Below are 18,842 nucleotides of genomic sequence, written 5' to 3'. Positions count from 1 at the left end.
ACAGGTTTGAGGTCAGCCTCAGCAACTTAGCAAGATCCCATTTCAAAATAAAATAGGATTGGTGTGTAGCTCAGAAGTAGAATACCCTGGGTTCAAGTCCCAGTACCATTGGGGGGGGGGAAATCAGGAAATTTTTAGGTTTTCTTATTTCCAATTATCCACTGTACCACTCTAGTATTTCAAGTCCCAGTTTCCTGAAAGTAACCTCTGTCTATTACTGGAGTTATGACTGAAAGAGTCCAATCACTTTTTCTTCTACCCATTTCTCATTGGAAAGTGTTCTGCTATACTTGCTTTAATTTTTTTCATAATTTTCTAAAAGTCTTTTTAAGAATCTTTCTTCACTAATATCATACACTGTGACATCTTTTCCCAGCATGTGTCTTGGTGGAAAACTAATTATATTCTGGACAGTCTGTAGAGGAATGCTTAGGCTTCACTGTAGCTAATAACCACCACACAACTTAACCCTTCCAAGCCAATATCTGATAGAAAAAAATCTCTTGTGTACAATCATTTCACTTGCCATTACACTGAACTGATTCTAATTATTTCTTCTTTCACTATTTTCATTCTTATTAATAAAGATGGCTCATTTTTCCATTTTTGTAGGACTTTCATGATGCTTATACAGCTTTGACTTTTAAGTGCTCTTACCTTTGGAGAAGGATCTTTCAATGTAAGAGTCATTAAGGACACTGACTGTGGGCTTCCCAGCTCAGGTTTATCAGGAACAAAGGCTGACCAGTAGCCATAAAGAACTTTTTTTTCTATTGACTTTATAGTAGAAAGAAAACAAGCTAATGCTCCTTGTCGAACTTTGGCTTGGTACGACCTGTCATATCCAAAATAAGGAAGAAAAAAAGTTTTTAAAAAATGTAAACATGAAATGCTATTTATTTCAGCCAATTCAAATGATACACTGAGAAATTAAGCATACTGAATAATCCCTAAAGATGTTATCAGGATATTAAAAAACCTTTTTAAAAAATATGATCAGCCGGGCATAATGGCGCACGCTTGTAATCCCCGCACTTGGGAGGCAGAGACAGGAGGATCGTGCAGGTTTGAAGCCAGCCACGTGCGCTGGCTTAGGAGACCCTGTTTCCAAATAAAAAATGTAAAAATAGGTCTGGGAGTGTAGCCCGGAGGTAGAAGGGCTTCCAGGAACCCCAGTACCACCAAAAAAAAAAAAAAACAAAAAACAAAAAACAAAAAAAAAAAACAAAAAACAAAAAACATGTTAAGTCAATTTGCTTATATAACAAGGTATCAAGGCTAACAAAACCCCATAACTAGACAGAGAATAAGAGGGTAATATTTTGATGTTAGGAAATTAGTATTAGATACGAAATACTGTAGATTTCATTAGTATTAAACATTAAACACTGTAGATTTCATTCCTAGTATTAGATATAAAATACATTTATCTATTCAACAAATATTTCCCTCAGTGATTTTGTGTAGGTGCCAGGCATTAAATGATGGCTGGAAGACATATACACAGCCCCTGTCTTTCCCAAGTTATTGGTGGCAGTGATGCGTAGCTCAAGATATAACTTTAAGACATTCTGAAGAAGAGTCACATAGAAGAGGAACCTAAGCTAGAATTGTGGGGAGGAAGGAGGAGTGAAGAAGGCTTCCCAGAGAATATGCTTTTTGTACTTATTTTGAAGATAAGCAGTGGCTAATAAGATAAAAGTTAAAAAAAAATGAAGAGAAAAACATTCCAGGGAGAGAACATATACAACGGCAGATCTCAAAAAACAAAGCATGCTCAGAGTAATGCAAAGCTCCATATATACGAGAATCTTTGTTTAATCATTAATGACAATCAGGTTTTTAAGCAAAGTTATAAATTTACATGCAAATTAGGGTACAAGGTCCAAAAATATAACAAAATACTGCTACCTCATTTTACCCTGCAAGTCTCCTTCGGCATCTGAATAGTCTGACTCACTACTGCTGACCTTTTTCCAGCTGGAGGAAGTGAGGGGTAAGGGGTCGCGCTCTTTTCCTGCAGCGCCACCTCCATCTCTAGATGAACTCTGGGCGCCAGGGGAGGAGGAGCACCAACTGTTCCTTTCATGCACGTTCACTCTGCCTGTGCTGGTGTCCACTTCCGTTTCACCACCAGATTCTTCTTCTTCCTCCTCACCTTGCTGGGTTTTCTTCGATTTTAATTTGTATTTTTTCTTTTTATTCTGATTTTAGGAACAAATAAAGACATGCACACATATGATAGCTATTTCAAAATAATTCAACTGAATTATTAGTTTTTCCTCATTTGACTAAAGAGGTTCCTGATATGTGATTTGAAGAAAGAAGAGGAGGAAGAAAAAAAAAGGTGACACTTATTTAATCCCTACACATCTGGCAAAATGCCAAGAGAGCACACACACCATTCTGACTGCAAAACATTAGGCATGGAGTCCATGGGACAGAGCAAAACGTGGTCGCGGTTAAATTCTCCCTCTGTGACTCTGGGCCAATTGTTTAGCCTCTCTAAGCTTACCTTCCGTATCTGTATACACGGGGCTAATACCATCTACTTACACAGCTATCATGAAAGCATTCGGCCTTCTCAAGAAAACTAAAGCACATGGAAAACACCGTTAGCACCTATTGTCTTAGTTTTCCCAAGTGAGCTACATAGCTAGTACCACTCTAGATTCATACATGAGATGGTGACCTATCATGCGCAGCACACGTTCTAGGGCCTTGGGGCTGTGGAGTAGTACTTAATTTGGTAAAAGCTAGTTTCTTTCTTTCCCCTACTTTATTCTTTCTGATATTTAAATGTCTCTCTACTCTGCCTTTCTCTGCGTTCTCAAAGTCCCTCACTTGGCCATCACACTGGTTTTTCTAAGATGCAAATCCAATCATAGTATTCTGCTATCTAAGATTCTTCCATCACTTATAAGATAAACACCCAAACTTCTCAGCATACTTTATAAGATCCTATGATCGGTTTCTGCCACACATTTGCTCACCGTTCCCTTCCATGCACTTGAAACCCTAGCCCTACTGGTTAACACACAGGATATACATATGTTTATGCTCTCTATTGATGTACGTCTGTTCCCTCAGAATAAAACTCTTTCCTCTCCTTCTGTACTATTATTCCTCCCTGAGTGTCAGCTTAGCCATTATATCTTTTGAAAAGCTCCCTCTGCCTTTTCCATTTGGACTGGGTACCCTGAATGTGTGACCTCAGTATCCATGAATATTTAGATGAAAGAAATCATAATATTACATAATACAGTTGTTTATCCATCTTTGACTTCTCTCCCAAACTTTGAAGAACAGCCAGTGTCTGAATCCTTAATGCAATGCCTGGGATATAGCAGATGCTTGGTAAATATTGAATAAGTGAATGAGTAAAAGGAGTTCTAAATTTAAGAATTCATTTATTTATTTATTCATTCATATATATATATATATATATATATATATATATATATATTAGTGGCACTGGGGATTGAACCCAGGGGCATTCTACTTCTGAGTTACACCCTCAGTCCTATATTTTATTCTTTATTTTTAAACAGGGTCTCACTAAGTAGCTGTGGCTGACTGCAAACCTGCAATCCTCCTGTCTCAGCCTCTCACGTACTGGGATTACAGGCATGCACCACCATGCCTGGCTAATTTGAAGCATTTTTAAAACTCAGGTATTATACTTTTGGATGTGAAATCTTTGCCACTCATCTGTATGCTCCAGGCCCTCCAACAGAAACATGAAGGAGACAGCACTTACCTGGGAAGGCTGGGAAATGGAAGGTGGAGATAGTGAGCTGACTGTAATGGGCATTTTTCTTTTTTTTTTGAAGTACTAGGAATTGAACCCAGGGGCTTTCTACCTCCGAGCCACACTCCCAGCCCGATTCTTTATTCTTTATTTTGAAACAGGGTCTCACTAAGTTTCGGAGAGCCTCATTAAGTAACTGAGGCTGTTGACGAACCCACAATCCTCCTGTCTCAGAATCCCAGGTACTGGAATTAAAGTCGTGTGCTACCACGCCCAGCTGTAAATGGGCTTTTAGTGGTTTAGAAGAGGGCTACCAAATTATGGCTCAAGGCCAAAATCAACCCAGCCCACAGCCTGTTAGTGTAAAGTTTTACCAGAATACAGTCAAGCTTATCCTTTTACACTGTACATCTCTGGCTGCTTTTGCATTATGATGACAAAGTTGGTAGTTGTGATAGAGACCAGAACTCTGGGGATGAGGATGCTTGATAAGGGATGTAAAGTAATTGCTCATTTTTGTAGTCGTTATACTGCTTAGACCTCTCAGAAGCATAATGTGCTTTAATTGGTGTTATCAGTGGTCTGATAAATTTAAATTTACTGTGCTAACTACCCTAAAGTGAAATAAAATTCAAGATGGTCTTTTGGGGCAGTAGCAATACAAATTATAAAAGACACATAGCAAGCTATTTAAAGAAGTCCACAACTAAAATTTAAATAGACACAAATGTACCATTGTTGGTCGAGAAGCACTGGATTCTGACTGCTGTGGTTTGACAGGTGGCCGCCCATCATACTGAGGAAGTGGAGTTGGGTATAGTACCATGGGCATCTCTATGTTCAGTCCAGGGAGTCCATGAAACATGGTTTTCTAATAGTGATGAAGAAGGAAAAAACCCACACAAACATAAATCAGGAAATATTTACCAAGCCCTGGATCAGAACACAAACAGGATAATGTTTAAAAGACAGTGTGTGTGTGTGTGTGTGTGTGTGTGTGTGTGTGTGTGTGTATGTGTTACTGGGGATGGAACCCAGGGGCCTTCTACCTCCAGGCTACACTCCCAGACCTATTTTATATTTTAGCTGGAAACAGGATCTCACTAAGTTGGTGAGAGCCTCACTAAGTAGCTGAGGCTGGCTTCGAACCTGTGTGATCCTCCTGTCTCAGCCTCCCAAGGGCTGGGATTACGAGCGTGTGACACTTTGCCCGGCTTTAAAAGACTATTAAAGAATAAAATGGAACAGAAAATATTTACCTTGAAGATTTAGGGATTAAAGAAAAAAATTTTTTTTTTTTTTTTTTGGTGGTACTGGGGGTGGAACCCAGAGGCTTTCTACCTCCGGGTTATACTCTCAGACCTATTTTATATTTTATTTGGAAACAGGGTCTCACTGAGTTGCTGAGAGCCTCACTAAGTAGCTGAGGCTGGCTTCGAACCTGCATGATCCTCCTGTCTCAGCCTCCCAAGCGCTGGGATTACAAGCGTGCACCACCACATCTGGCTAAAAAAAATTTTAATTTCATCTACCTTCCAGTTGGATCTGCTTTGGCCACATCAGATTACATCTGGTTTTAATGCTTTTATTTACTGAATTATTACAGTAATGTTTATCCAATTATTTTATTTATGTATAATTTTTATAACTAGTTTATCCTTTTTATGTAGTCCTCTGTCTCCAAATATAGCTACTTTTCTCTATTTGATTTGGGATGAAGAGAAATGGCACAGGGAAACAATTAGAATCTCAGCTGCGATTCAGCTAGACTGTCAAACGTGGCACTGACTGAAGTGAGCACAGTCCTTTACTCTCTTGTGTCTAAAGTGAACCCACACCTGGCAGGCTGGGAAGCTGATGGCAGCAGCCTGCGACGACGGGGTAGAGGACCCAAAGAGGAGCCCTGGCTCTTTTCTCAAGTACAAACAGGTAAAAGCAGACTCAATATAACTAAAGTATCTACAGATCATATCTCACAATCTATTCCTTCCTAAGAGTCAAAGGTAATTTTTAAATTCTGATACATTTATTGAAAAGACATTATTTTTTGTTTTTAATTTTAAGTATGCTTGAATATGAACATTTTATTTTTCTTCTAAAATTACACAAATTTTAATGGCTTAAAGTTAGCCTTAGAAAAATGATGTAAAGTGGTACCACAGCTGGGGTTTAAATAGAAAACACACTGATCATAATGAAGACTTGCCTTACCTTGAGCACAGCCAGAAGAGCGCCAAGCTCATCGGTCTGTGTTAGTTTCTTTTTCTTCCCATTCAGAAGTGACTGTATGCCTTTTAATGCATTCTGTAACAACTACAGGAAAAAAGAAGATGGAATTAGAAAGCAGAATAAAATTTGGTTGTCCAAGGATCAAGTCTTTAGTACCACTTAAGATGGAAAATAAAATACCTCTTGATAAGTTAAAAGACCTTTGGTGCACCCTTACAAAAAAGGGTAAGGATCCAGAGAAGAGACGTGAGAAACCACTTGCGTTAGTGAGTGGTCTTACTGTACATGCTTATAAACCAGCATGCACACATGGTGAGCAAGGAAAACAAAAGAAGCCCAAAGAGACTCAGTGGGAGGAACGTGATCATGGAAAGAGGCAGCAGAGACCAGAAGCAGGGAAGCTCCCAAGTAGGCAACCTCAGCAGCTCTTAAAGGCAAAGGCACAGATGTGGGAGGAGATGATCACTGACAAAAATGTGAATTCTGGAGGGCAATTCTGATCAAGATTGATTTCTTGACTCAGTAATCTCATTTCTAGGATTATGTCCCTCAAAAATACTCCCTAGAAGGGAGGATGCAAACTGTAGCCTTGTTTGAAATTTGGAAAAACTTAAAGAGGCAAATTTTCATCAGTTATGATAATCACATAAAAATCTAACCTGTTAAATGAAACTCAATAACAATAATTGCAGATGATTTGTTAAGCACTTTAAATGTTTTATTTTATATACTTCTCATAGGAACCCTGCAATGTAGTTACATAAGCACTTTAGTAATGAACATGGAGGCTTCAAAAAGTTAAGTAATATGGCCAAGATCTCCACTTAGAAAGCACAAGGTATATTAATAGGTACTGAGAAGATGTCCAAGAGACATTACAATTTAAAAAACCAGAAAGTTGTAAAACAGCATGTTAAATATGATTCCACTTAAAAATAATAAATATATCCATTCATATATAGAAAAAAAATCCGAGGCACAAAAAAACACATGATCTCCAGCAGTTATATCTGAGCAAGAAACTATAAGGAATGTTCACTATCTTGGATCTGAAATGTATCCATGTGTTACTCTGAACTGAAAACATGTTAGCCAGGCCTGGTGGTGCACACTTGTAATCCCAGCATTTGGGGAGGCTGAGACAGAAGGATCTCGGTTTGTAGCCAGCCTCAGCTACTTAATGACGTCCTTTGCAACTCAGTGAGACCCTGTTTCAAAATACAGAATACAAAATAGGGCTGTGGTACAGCTTGGAGATAGAATGCCCCTGGGTTCCATCTCCAGTACCAAAAAAACAAAAACAAACAAAAATTGGGCTGGGAGTTTAGCTTGAAGGTAGAATGCCCCTGGATTCAATCCCAAGCATAATACACATATACACACAATATATATTAATATATAATTATTATATATCATATATGATATATAATAATTATATATTAATATACAATTACTATATATTAATAAATTGTATTTGCATTAGAATCTTGTAAAAAGTAGTAAAATAGTGCAGGAAAACTTTTTTTTTTTTGTGGTACTAGAGATCGAACAAAGGGCATTCTACCTCTAAGCTACACCCCCAACAGTATTTTATTTTTAATTTGAAATAAGGTCTCACTAAGACTGAGTTGCTGATAGTCTTGCTAAGTTGCTGAGGCCGGCATCAAATCTATGATCGTTCTATCTCAGCCTTTCAAGTACTGGGATTACAGGGATGTGCTACCATGCTCAGCTAAGATAGTTTTCTTTAAAAACCTAGAATCACAAAACAAAACCAACAAAAACAGTTTCTTGTAATTTCAACCCAAAGGTATGACTTCAGTCTTTTTGGCTTCTAAATATTCCATTTATATATGTATAAATATATAGGTATATATGTATATATCTCTAGACAAAATGAATATAATAGCCAAATTATACTCGTATAATAGCCTCTGCTCTACTCTTGCTTCGTCCAGATCTACAACATTCATAATATTAGTGGTAATCCTACTTACCATGCAAAATGTTATATCATCCATGTCAGATGATTTTGGAGTCTGTAAAGTGGTCAAGAAAGTTTGGAAGCAGATATTTTGGTAGGGCTCCTCCAAGTAGGGCTGTCCTGGCACACTAAAATGCAAACAGGGAAAAAAAAAAACAACTCAAATGGTCTCCTATGGATTGCAAAGTAAGAATTAAAAATAGCAATTCAAACTAATGAGTTGAACATACCCTTGAATGCATTTGTAGTATGGAAAATTGTGCCCTTTGGTTAATTAAAGGAAAAGAGTGGTTTCCACAAGGAAAAGTTACAAAATTTTGTAGTGAAGAAGTATGGAGAAAGTTTTTGTTTGTTTGTTTGTTTGTTTGTTTGAAGAGGCTTTCTACCTCCAGGCTATACTCCCAGACCTATTTTCTATTTTATTTGGAAACAGGATCTCACTGAGTTGCTGAGAGCCTCACTAAGTAGCTGAGGCTGGCTTCGAACCTGTGCGATCCTCCTGTCTCAGCCTCCCAAGTGCCGGGATTACAAGCGTGCGCCACCACACCCAGCGATGGAGAAAGTTTTAGTTCTACTTTTCAGTTCTAAGAGAGAAATAATGCAGACAGATCCTGTCAAGTTAGAATCACACAACAGAACCACCGGGTAACACTGTGTTACACAGAAGTAAGTTTGTGCTGCTCATTCTCTCTCTCTCTCTCTCTCTCTCTCTCTCTCTCTCTCTCTCTCTCTTGGTACTAGGGATTGAACCCAGGCATTTTGCCTCTAAACTAAACCTCCAGGCCCTTTTTATATTTTACTTTGAAACAGGGTCTCCCTAAGTTTCTGAGGCTGGCCTCTAAACTGCTATCCTTCTGTCTTAGGTTCCCACATATGAGCTGCTCATTTCCTACAGTGTATTGCGGATTGACTTCCTCTTCTTAGAAGAAACTGGCCTTGACAAATAAATCTCACCAGAGCTGAGAATGGCATGAACACACCCTTCTAGAAGAATTAATATGGCTAGAATTTATACCAATAGAAAACAAAACCATGACATAGTGTCACTTTTAGTGTATATTTTTCCCCTTTGTTTCTTTAGTTAATGATGGCCTTATTAGATTACATGGGAAATACAAAGTGGGTTTTGTTTCTTTCTTTTTTTTTTCTTTGGCGGTACTGAGGTTCCTGGAAGCCCTTCTACCTCCAGGCTACACTCCCAGACTTATTTTTTAATACTTTTTTATGTGGAAACAGGGTCTCTTATGCCAGCGCGGCTGGCTTCAAACCTGCGCGATCCTCCTGTCTCCGCCTCCCAAGCGCAGGGATTACAAGCGTGCGCCGCCACGCCCAGCAAAAGTGGGTTTTGTTTCTAAGCTGGCTCTGGCTTCACACAGATGGAACAACCTCCAAAGGGTCCGACAGAGGCCCTATCTTCTCAGGACTGACCAACCTGACGGGCCCCACATACCTGAGACACAGGTTTGCCATGCAATGCACTGCAGCTCTCCTCACTTCAGGGTCAGACTGAGCCAAGTCACTCAACTTCATCAAGAGGCCGGTCTTGCCTAGCAAGTCTGGGAGGTACTAAAACAAAACCTTAGTCAGTGTTGGTCTAAGAAAAGCTTCTAAGAAAATATTACTCTTTAGCTAGATGTTTTTTAACTAAAGGGCAATTGTGCATACACACACACACACACACACACACACACACACACACACACACTGTTAGGTAAGTCTTTAAGATAGGTGTGTAAAGATGCCCCCCTACCCCTCAAAAAAAAAAAATAGCACTAAGGATCATTACTCGGTAGCGGCTGAAGCTCTTGAGTCAGAGCTGCACAGATGAGGGGTAATGATAATAATAGCAAGAGCTAAAAGTTACAGAGCCAAGTACTGTCTCGTTTCATCCTCAGAGCAATTACTCTGCACAAGAGCAAACAAGGCTCAGAAGGGTTCAGCAGAGATCACTCAAGATTACATATCCAACAGAGGCAGGACAGACACCTGAACTAAGGTCTGCTGGCTCCACAGCCCACGCTCCTATCCTCTCAAAGGAAAAACAGAACACTTTAAATACCTTCTGACATTTTGAGCCATTGCAGTAAACCAGAGCTGCCAGGGCTTGAAGAATTTCCATGTGTGTCCAGGAACTACACTGCTGAACAGCTGAAATAGTGTATGCCAAAAGGAAATCCAAGTGCTGTTCATCAACAACCACCTGCCAATAGAGGAATAGAGATGACCTAACTTAAAAATAATTTTATCCTTTTATAGCCGTGTGTGCTCACCTGAATAAGGTGTGTATGAGGGAGTATATAGCCGTCTTTTCTTTTTTTTTTTGGTACTGGGGTTCCTGGAAGCCCTTCTACCTCCGGGATACACTCCCACGGGCTACACTCTCAGACTTTTTTAACTTTTTTTATGTGGAAACAGGGTCTCTTAAGCCAGCGAGGCTGGCTCTGAACCAGCAATCCTCCCACCACGCCCGGTATAGCCATCTTTTCTGAGTCAAAGCGATCAGTGCTAAAAATCTAAAAGTTCAGTCAAGATAGAGGCCTCCTCCCTGCCCCCTGGTCACTTCTACCCCATTAGGTCTTTCCTCTCAAAGTAAAAATTGGCAAAGTCCTTGTAACTTTTCTTCAAGTAAGCAGACAGTGACAGCTAAAAATACACAGATACAAGACGCACTCCACTGAAATGTCTTACTCCAATTAAACTGTCTTATACACAGAGGCAAAGGATGATGCAAAACATATTCTACAATGCACAAGACAGCCCCTACAACAAGGCCCTATCTAACCTAAAATATCAATAGTGCCCAGGGCAAGAGGCCCTGGAGTAAGCCCACTGTGGCTAGAGTGCAATCATTTAAGCAGCTTCAGCTTTCCAGGTGATTCTAATGAGCAGTCAGAGTCGAACCGCTGGGTTAAGTCTCCTATGATAAGACATTCATTCCCCTTCTCTGAAACTGGTTAGAGAGGGGTTTATATGACTTAAGTATCCCGTGAGACATCAGGGGAGTCTTCTGGATAACTCATGGGACAAGTTTCCCCTTTTAAAAACATTTTTTTTTAGGTACTGAGGATTGAACTCAGGGGTGTTCTACCTCCTGAGCTACACCCCCAGGCCTATTTTATTTTAGTTTGAAACAGGGTCTAAGTTGCTGAGAATCTCACGACTTGCTGAGGCTGTTCTTGAAACTGTAATCTTCCCATTTCAGCTTCCCAAGTACTGGGGATCATGTGCACCACCATGTCTGGCTAAGTTTTCTCATTCTTAAGTAAGAGACACAAGTTAACAGTTCTTTGGCTTCTGCTGAATGCTATTTAGTTATTTTGCAAGGGCTGCCTAGAACTGAGGCAGCCAAGTTAGCCGCTGAGGATGACTATACACTGAGAGTGGAAGAATGAAGAGATGCCAGTAGGCCTCTGGTGGTTAAAGACTCTGCAGCTACCCTCTTGGGACTTTTGATGTGGTATAATTCCTTTGTTCTTTTTCTATTGTTTAGATACTTTGAATTGGCTTTTCTGCTTCTTGCAGCCCGAAGCACTCCAGTTGACATAATGTTAACTGACTTGTTTTGCATTCTTAAGTGCATTCACATATTCACATACTCATGTGCAAAAGACAGTGGATTTACTTAGCAAGTTGGAAAAAGTTCCAGAGCTAGGAAGCTACAGTACAGACCTTGATATAAATAACTTTTTTTTCTTTTTTATCATGGTGTCTCCTTGCCCCAAACTACTTCTTAGGTTGTATATACATCACAAAAAATGGCAATTTCAGAAAGGGGGAAAAATACTGGTAGGAAAGAAGTAGGGGATCATTTTAATTCTAAAATGTACCTTTGTCAAGTGTATATCCCATAAAAAAAAAAAAAACGAAGGCTGAATGACATTGGTTTATTGAAGAAAACAAAAAGGAATACTTCTAACAGACAAACTTCTAGAATTGTACAAAATTATCATTTTTGTGGTCAGAGCTATATCGGTTTTGTATCATTTAGTATTAAAATGCTTGTCTTTCCTAGTATCTCAAAAGATCAGCCTATCACACCTAAAACAGATACAGTATTTCGAAGGCATATACTCATTCTCAAAGTTTATTATATGAATCTTAGAGTTACATTCATGATTACCTGTAATCTGTTAAGTAAATGGTGGATCAGCTGAGACACCTTGCTGACAAGATGATTCTGATTAAGAGGCACCAGTTGGCAAGCTTGGACAAGAAGAGCGCTGACATCCTATATATATAGAGAGAGATATGTAAAAAAAAAAAGACAAAACAAATATAATATACCCATTAGCCAAGTGAAAGCCCCTAAAACACAGCCAAATAGAAAAATTAAAGTGAATGTTCATATCCAAGAATAAAGAAAGATGACATCTGAATGAAACTTGAGGCAGAAAGTAGAAAAAAGATGAAACAACAGCACAAAAATAAAATGTACTAAAACATAAAAACAGCCAATATGGTTTTTGTGAACTAGTGACAGAGTTTCTACCATGTATAAACAAGTACAATTAAATAACCAAAGAGAGGCTTCCAGCATATAAAAGCACACCCTAAAGTTAAAAAAAGCAAAAGAGTAAGCAAACCTTCGATGTCACTGGAAAAATCAGAAACAATACATGAATTTTATGTAAAATTAGGGAATTATAAAAAAAGAAACCTATTTGCAAATCACATAATTTACATCCATTGATGCGTAATGAATAAAAAGGCTCTGAACACCTACTATGTGCCAGGTAGTAGGCTAGGTCCTTGGACTCCAAAGGTGAAAGAGACATTTTCCTGAACCTCAAAGAGCTCACAATCTACTGAGGGAGACAGAAATGCACACAGAGAATTAAAGCAAATTAAGTGCTGAAATAATTAAGTACAGACTTGGGGGAGGGTAATAATTAGGGAGGCCTTATGAAAGTGGCTTTTCAGCAGAATCTAGAATGATCTGAAGGATGGCTAGAACTTTGCCAGACAGGCAAGGCATCAGAAAACATTGCTTTTTGTAAAATAAACCTTTCTTTTACAAGCAAAGAAAATGGACTGTGCAAAGTCTTGAAGATGTGAAACACCAGCAGGTGCAAGTTCTAAATGACTACACCCAGGACAGAAAAGGGAAAGAGACAGACGACTGGAACAGCACTTACTTTTGTGAAAAAAATCAAAGTTTACAAATAAATGAAAAGCCCTGCTCACGAGAGAAGCAGAGAGAAGATGATGGTGCCCTGTTTTTCGGTGTGAAGCAGTGGCGGCGCCTGCGGTGACTTGGGGTGGCGGGGACTGGCATCCCGGTGCCGCGGGCATCTGAGCTCTAGCTCCCCGCAGTGAGCGGGCGCGGGCTCTCGGGTGCGGGAGATGTGCTCGTCCCGGGCTCAGGAGCGCTCCAGGAGTTCAGGCTACACCCGAGGCTCCTGGCCGCTGCTCTAGACGCCATAGGGCCCGCGCAGTCGCCCGCAGTGAGCCTCCCGGAGCCACCCCAGGGGTCCGGAGAGAAGATCCGCTCAATGGGGAGAGAACACACGCCCAGCAAAGAAGAGGGGGACCTGCTGGAGCCCGGGATGAGGAAGCGGCGGCTGCCCTCGGCAGCACCTTCTCCGGGGGCAGGATCGGCACCGGCAAGGGCGGCAAAGGCTGTCAGATCTTCAGTAACCATCACCAGGGGCTGCAGCTGAAGGCCGCGCCCACCTCCTCCACCCCCTCCAGCGCTCCGGCCTTGAGGCTGCACAATTCCGTGACCACCACCTCGCAGTCCCCGGCTCTTCTGGCCGGCACCAACCCTGTCGCAGATGGAAGCAGCTGCCCCACACACCATCCCGTGCACGAGTGCGTCTTCAAGGGGGATGTGAGGAGACTCTCCTCTCTCATCCGCATGCACAATATCGGCAGAAAGATAATCACGGAAACACTCCTTTACATCCTGCTGTGATGTTAGGAAATACAGAATGTGCCCATTTCCTTTTGACTCACAGTGCTAAATGGTGAAAAATGCTCAGGGATGGAGCCCCCTGGCGGAAGCCATCAGCTACGGAGATAGATAGATGATTATAGCTCTTTTAAGGAAGCTTAAGCAGCAGTCCAGGGAAAGTGCGGAAGAAAAACCACCTCGATTATTAAAAGCCCTGAAAGAGCTAGGTGACTGGGATTTCCAAAGCTGGGTGCCTTTACTTTCCCCAATTCTGCCTTCTGATGCATGTAAAATATACAAACAAGGTATCAATATCAGGCTTGACACAACTCTCATAGACTTTACTGACATGAAGTACCAACGAAGGGATTTAAGCTTCATTTTCAATGGGGATGCGGAACCCTCTGAATCTTTTGTAGTATTAGACAATGAACAAAAAGTTTATCAGAGAATACACCATGAGGAATCAGAGATGGAGACGGAAGAAGTTGACATTTTAATGAGCAGCAATATTTACTCTGCAACTTTATCAACCAAATCAATATCTTTCACTTGTGCCCAAACTGGATGGCTTTTTCGGGAAGATAAAAAAGAAAGAGTAAGAAACTTTTTGGCAGACTTTTATCTGGTGAATGGACTTGTTTTAGAATCAAGGAAAAGAAGAGAACATTTCAGTGAAGAGGATATTCTTTGAAATAAGGCCATCATGGAGGGTTTGAGCAAAGGTGGAAACATAATGGAACAGAATTTCGAAGACAGTCCCTTACCCCTACTCCTCAGAACACTATTACATTGGAAGAATATATACCTGCTGAAAATGGAAAAGCTCCTCATCTGGGTAGAGAATTGGTGTTCAAAGAGAGTAAGAAAACCTTTAAAGCCACCATAGCCAAAAGCCAGGAATTTCCCTTAGGGATTGAGTCATTATTAAATGTTTTAGAGGTAATAGCTCCCTTCAAGCACTTTAACGAGCTTAGAGAATTTGTTCAGATGAAGCTCCCTCCAGGCTTTCCTGTAAAACTAGATATACCCATGTTTCCCACGATCACAGCCACTGAGACTTTTCAGGAGTTTTGGTATGATGAATTTGATGGCTCCATCTTTTCCATACCCGATGACCACAAGGAAGATCCAAGCAGGTTTCCTGACCTTTAACTGACATTGGAAATGATGCTGTCTAAGAAGAGAATGCAAAGACCCCACAAGTGAATCCAGATAGCGGGCAAATGCTTCCATAAATAAAAGGGAATTACACGTTGAACTGACACATCAGTAATGATATAAAGAAATGGGCGTCTAATAAGAATGTCAGCACGTTTCCTGATGTGCCATTTTCAGTCTTTTTAAGAATATACTTATTATAAGTGTAATAGTTTGACACCTTAATGACCCTAAGACCTTTGTATGTAAAGCAGCTATGAGTGCTGTGATTTGTTTTAAAAATTTTTTACACTTCTTGTTGAAGTATATATGCATAGAAATATATCTATATATCTATATCTAAAACACTCCTGGACCATTAACATTAATTAAATGTCTTAAGAGATATGAAGTCCTTTTAAACTTGTCATCTTATATTCAAGGTGACATTTATAAATATTCCTTCAAGTTTTTTTCATAAAATGTAAACTATGTAACATTACGTATAGTTCAGTAATTTGAATATTTGTTCAGTATAATGAACTAGAAGGAATGCAATTTTCCATAGATGACTGAACCAAATGGTAACTATTAAACAGTTGAATTTATATGTTGCAATACATTTGAGAAGGAACATTCACTCTGCAGGGAATAAGATATCTCCTTTAGTACCTTAGTGCAATTCATTGTGGTGTTATTTGTTTTTACCTGAATTCTTTCTTTAACAAAAAATGTTTGTTACTAATCCTTCCTTTCATAGAACATTTATTTATTTATTTATTTTCTAAACTTGAATTTAGGAGTCCTTGTTATGTTCATGATAAGGTATGGTTAGCATGCTTAAAGATAGCCCTCTTACAAAATCTCAGCACTTTAAACAAATTCCAAATTTTTAACTTGCTTCCTAATAAGTGCATTTAAGTCTGATTTTGTTTGTTTTTAGTGGAATATGAATCATTGGTATCAATTTTAAAAAAAACCCACATATTTTGGATAACCTCATTTTGCACTTAAAATTTTTCATATTTATTCCAAGATGGTTTGAAGGTTCAAGAATGAAAATGAATTAGAGTGTAATATATAGCAATCATAAAGTATCATGATGTATTAAAGAGCTTATTGGCTAACTGTTCTTAAAATCTGTTCTGATGAATTTGTCAAGAATGCATCTGTCAAGTTTTTTTTTTTTTTTTTTTTTTTTTTGGTGGTACTGGGGGTGGAACCCAGAGGCTTTCTACCTCTGGGCTATACTCCCAGACCTTTTTTATATTTTATTTGGAAACAGGGTCTCACTAAGTTGCTGAGAGCCTCACTAAATACCGGAGGCTGGCTTGAACCCGTGTGATCCTCCTGTCTCAGCCTCCCAAGCACGGGGATTATAAGTGTGCGCTACCACGCCCGGCTGTCAAGTTTTTTAGTGACTTTTAGTATAAACTTTTCCCAGAATTTTAGATAATTTTGAGTTTAGAGACTTTTATTGAAGATGATTTACTTAAAATTCAAAAGCATCAACCATAAGCAAATTTTTGTAATAAACATCTTAAAACTATATCTTCCATACATACATTGCATACGTTGACCTTTTATTAAATACATTTTATAATGAAAAATAATCATAGTTAAAAATTGAAGAATTAGTCACTACCTTATGTGGGTCTGGTAAATTTTGAAGAAAAAAAATGAGTAATCCCAGAAATAGCTTTGTTGAAGATAATTTGATCCCTAATTAGGGGATGGTTGTCATCAAGTGACTTAGAAACTGGAAATATCTTGTCAATGGCTGTTAAGAAGTTTGAGACTCTGAAAGAAAGTGACCACTATTGCTTTCAGGCTCCCTTATTTTGTAGGACTGTGGTATACTTTCAGGAATATACTACAGATCTTTTCTAAGTGCTAACAAATTAGGGGGAAAAAAAAAAAGGTAGCCTGGAATTGATACATTTTTTACCAGCTGTGACTTTTGCTGGGGTACACTGGAGGTAAGAAGACTACTGAAACTTCTGCACTTGAATTTGTTTTTAAGATTTACCTTTTCTTTAAAGAAAAGTAGAAACAGATTGTCCATTCCAAAATGTCCTCACTCCAATCACAAAGAACAAACAAATGTCAATATCTCTTATGATGGTAGAAAAAATAGAAAGTCAATTAATGAAAATAAACTTTTCACAATATTAGAAAGAAAAAAAAGAAAAGCCCTCCTGGCTTGTTAATCCCACTCCGTTCTCTAGTAAAGCATACTATTATTCTGTTGTGAATGCTTGTAGATTTTTTTTTGCACATATAAACATAGACATTTTAAAAATTCCTCTCCCCCTGCAGCACCATATTAGTCTCTTACTATATGAACTGTTCTGCAATTTGCTTCAACCATTTACCAATATATTTTGAAGATCTTCCAAGATCCTATTATTATAGTCAGATTTTATTTTTAAACCAAAGAAAAAGACATTTCTGGCAACAGGGCAGAAGGGCTGCACTGAAAGATCAGTTAGTGAAGACTAGTGGAATAGTCAGGGAAAGTGCTCAAGCTTGCCTAGGGCACTGGCGATGGGAACAGGTATGGACCGAAAGAGCTGGTGTCTGTGCCTTGTGGGAACTGGTGAACTGTGCATGCCTGTGTTCGGGGTAAGATGGGTTGGGGATGCGCGCGTGTGTGTGGAAATAATATATTCATATTCAGGTACTGTCAAAATTTGGGTGCCTCTGTGCCCCAAAAGTCTGTCGTATGGCTGGCTCAAGAGTTTTAGGAATCAATAAATGGTACCCGTGGTCTGATGTATACGAATCAGGCTTTCTCAGGCAATGAAAAAGAACTTCTAAGGAAGGGAGAGGAGAAGAGACTTCTGTGTCAGGACAGAAAATACTGGGGCTTTGAGACAGACTTAGCCTCCGATCTAGCTCTGCCTTTTGCCAACAGTGTGATACCGAATCCTGAAGCGTTTCAGATTTTTCATCTGTGAAAAAGACCTAATATCCACGTTCTAAGATTCCTGGAACGGTCCACGGTAAAGTACACTACTCAGTAAGCAACAGTAATGAATTTTAGCTACAAAAGTGTTGTGGATGCACAGAAAGAAAATGAGGCGTGGGGACAGGAAGGTGGTACCAGAAATGACAGCTGGAGTGTAAAAAGCAGAAGTCATCAGCTTGGGGTCTGAAAGATGCAAAGTTGGCCAAGAGCCGCAGGCTTCCGAGAGCCACGGTCAGAGGGCGCAGGGCAACGGGGAACTAAGTCACTAGGGCGGGGGTGGGAACATCTTGGAGAGGCCGCGGGAGCGACCCGCCGGGTTCCGGGAGGGCGCGGTCCGGCAGCAGCTCCCGGCCTCCGCCTACCTCGGGGGCCACGCCGCCGTCCTCGCGGTAGTTCTCGGAGATGAGCTGGTCAAAGAGCAGGTGGATCTCGGTGCGGGCGGAGCTGCTGTCGTCCGGGCGCAGGGCGCGGAGTCTGGCTGACAGGCGGTGGAACCCATTGCTCGGCTCCCGCGGCGGCCCGCAAGCCAGTGAGCCGGCAACTTGCGCCGCCGCCATTTTTCTTACGCCAGAACGCAGGGAAACACTTCCGGGGTACATCCGGGTTACTCACGCTAGTTCCGGAAGTGCTTTATTTGAACCATCGCGGCTTCGCAGAGGGATTTCCATGACTACTGCGCCGCCTCAGCTTGATGTCCTGCAAGCTCTCAGAAAATTCGCGGGAGAATTTTTCGCCTCCTACCCCTCCTGAGCCCCGACTGAAAAGTGAGAGCTCGATTTGTCTTCTCAGAAAGTTGGTTGTTAGGTAGGGCTGACATTTTGTTTAGTACTGGAGTTTGAGATGCGTGCTGGAATTGGAGGAAAGCTCCTGTGCA

The 18,842-nt window shown here is 40.2% G+C and overlaps 1 protein-coding gene and 1 pseudogene across 2 annotated transcripts in view; one reads left to right on the top strand and one right to left on the bottom strand.

Annotated features, from left to right (window-relative positions):
- Positions 1–18,525, bottom strand: part of HEATR6 (HEAT repeat containing 6) — a gene marked incomplete at both ends in the record, with an annotated part of 36,753 nt that extends 18,228 nt beyond the window's left edge. The window contains 9 exons of the mRNA XM_080713612.1: positions 658–835; positions 1,912–2,204; positions 4,485–4,622; positions 5,963–6,064; positions 7,978–8,092; positions 9,415–9,530; positions 10,024–10,164; positions 12,085–12,192; positions 18,331–18,525. Coding sequence (XP_080569738.1) covers positions 658–835; positions 1,912–2,204; positions 4,485–4,622; positions 5,963–6,064; positions 7,978–8,092; positions 9,415–9,530; positions 10,024–10,164; positions 12,085–12,192; positions 18,331–18,525 — 1,386 coding nt within the window. The remainder of the gene's footprint in view (positions 1–657; positions 836–1,911; positions 2,205–4,484; positions 4,623–5,962; positions 6,065–7,977; positions 8,093–9,414; positions 9,531–10,023; positions 10,165–12,084; positions 12,193–18,330) is intronic.
- On the top strand, positions 12,661–15,012 carry LOC308274991 (ankyrin repeat domain-containing protein 13C-like; annotated as a pseudogene). Its single transcript has 2 exons — positions 12,661–12,697; positions 13,278–15,012. The product of its transcript is annotated as an ankyrin repeat domain-containing protein 13C-like (transcript).
- Positions 18,526–18,842: the final 317 nt, after the last annotated feature.

The sequence above is a fragment of the Muscardinus avellanarius genome (genome assembly GCF_963383645.1).
Source record: "Muscardinus avellanarius genome assembly, chromosome: 16".
NCBI lineage: Eukaryota > Metazoa > Chordata > Mammalia > Rodentia > Gliridae > Muscardinus > Muscardinus avellanarius.
The sequence above is the reverse complement of the archived record's forward strand: the minus strand, read 5'-3'. Positions and strand labels throughout refer to the sequence as shown.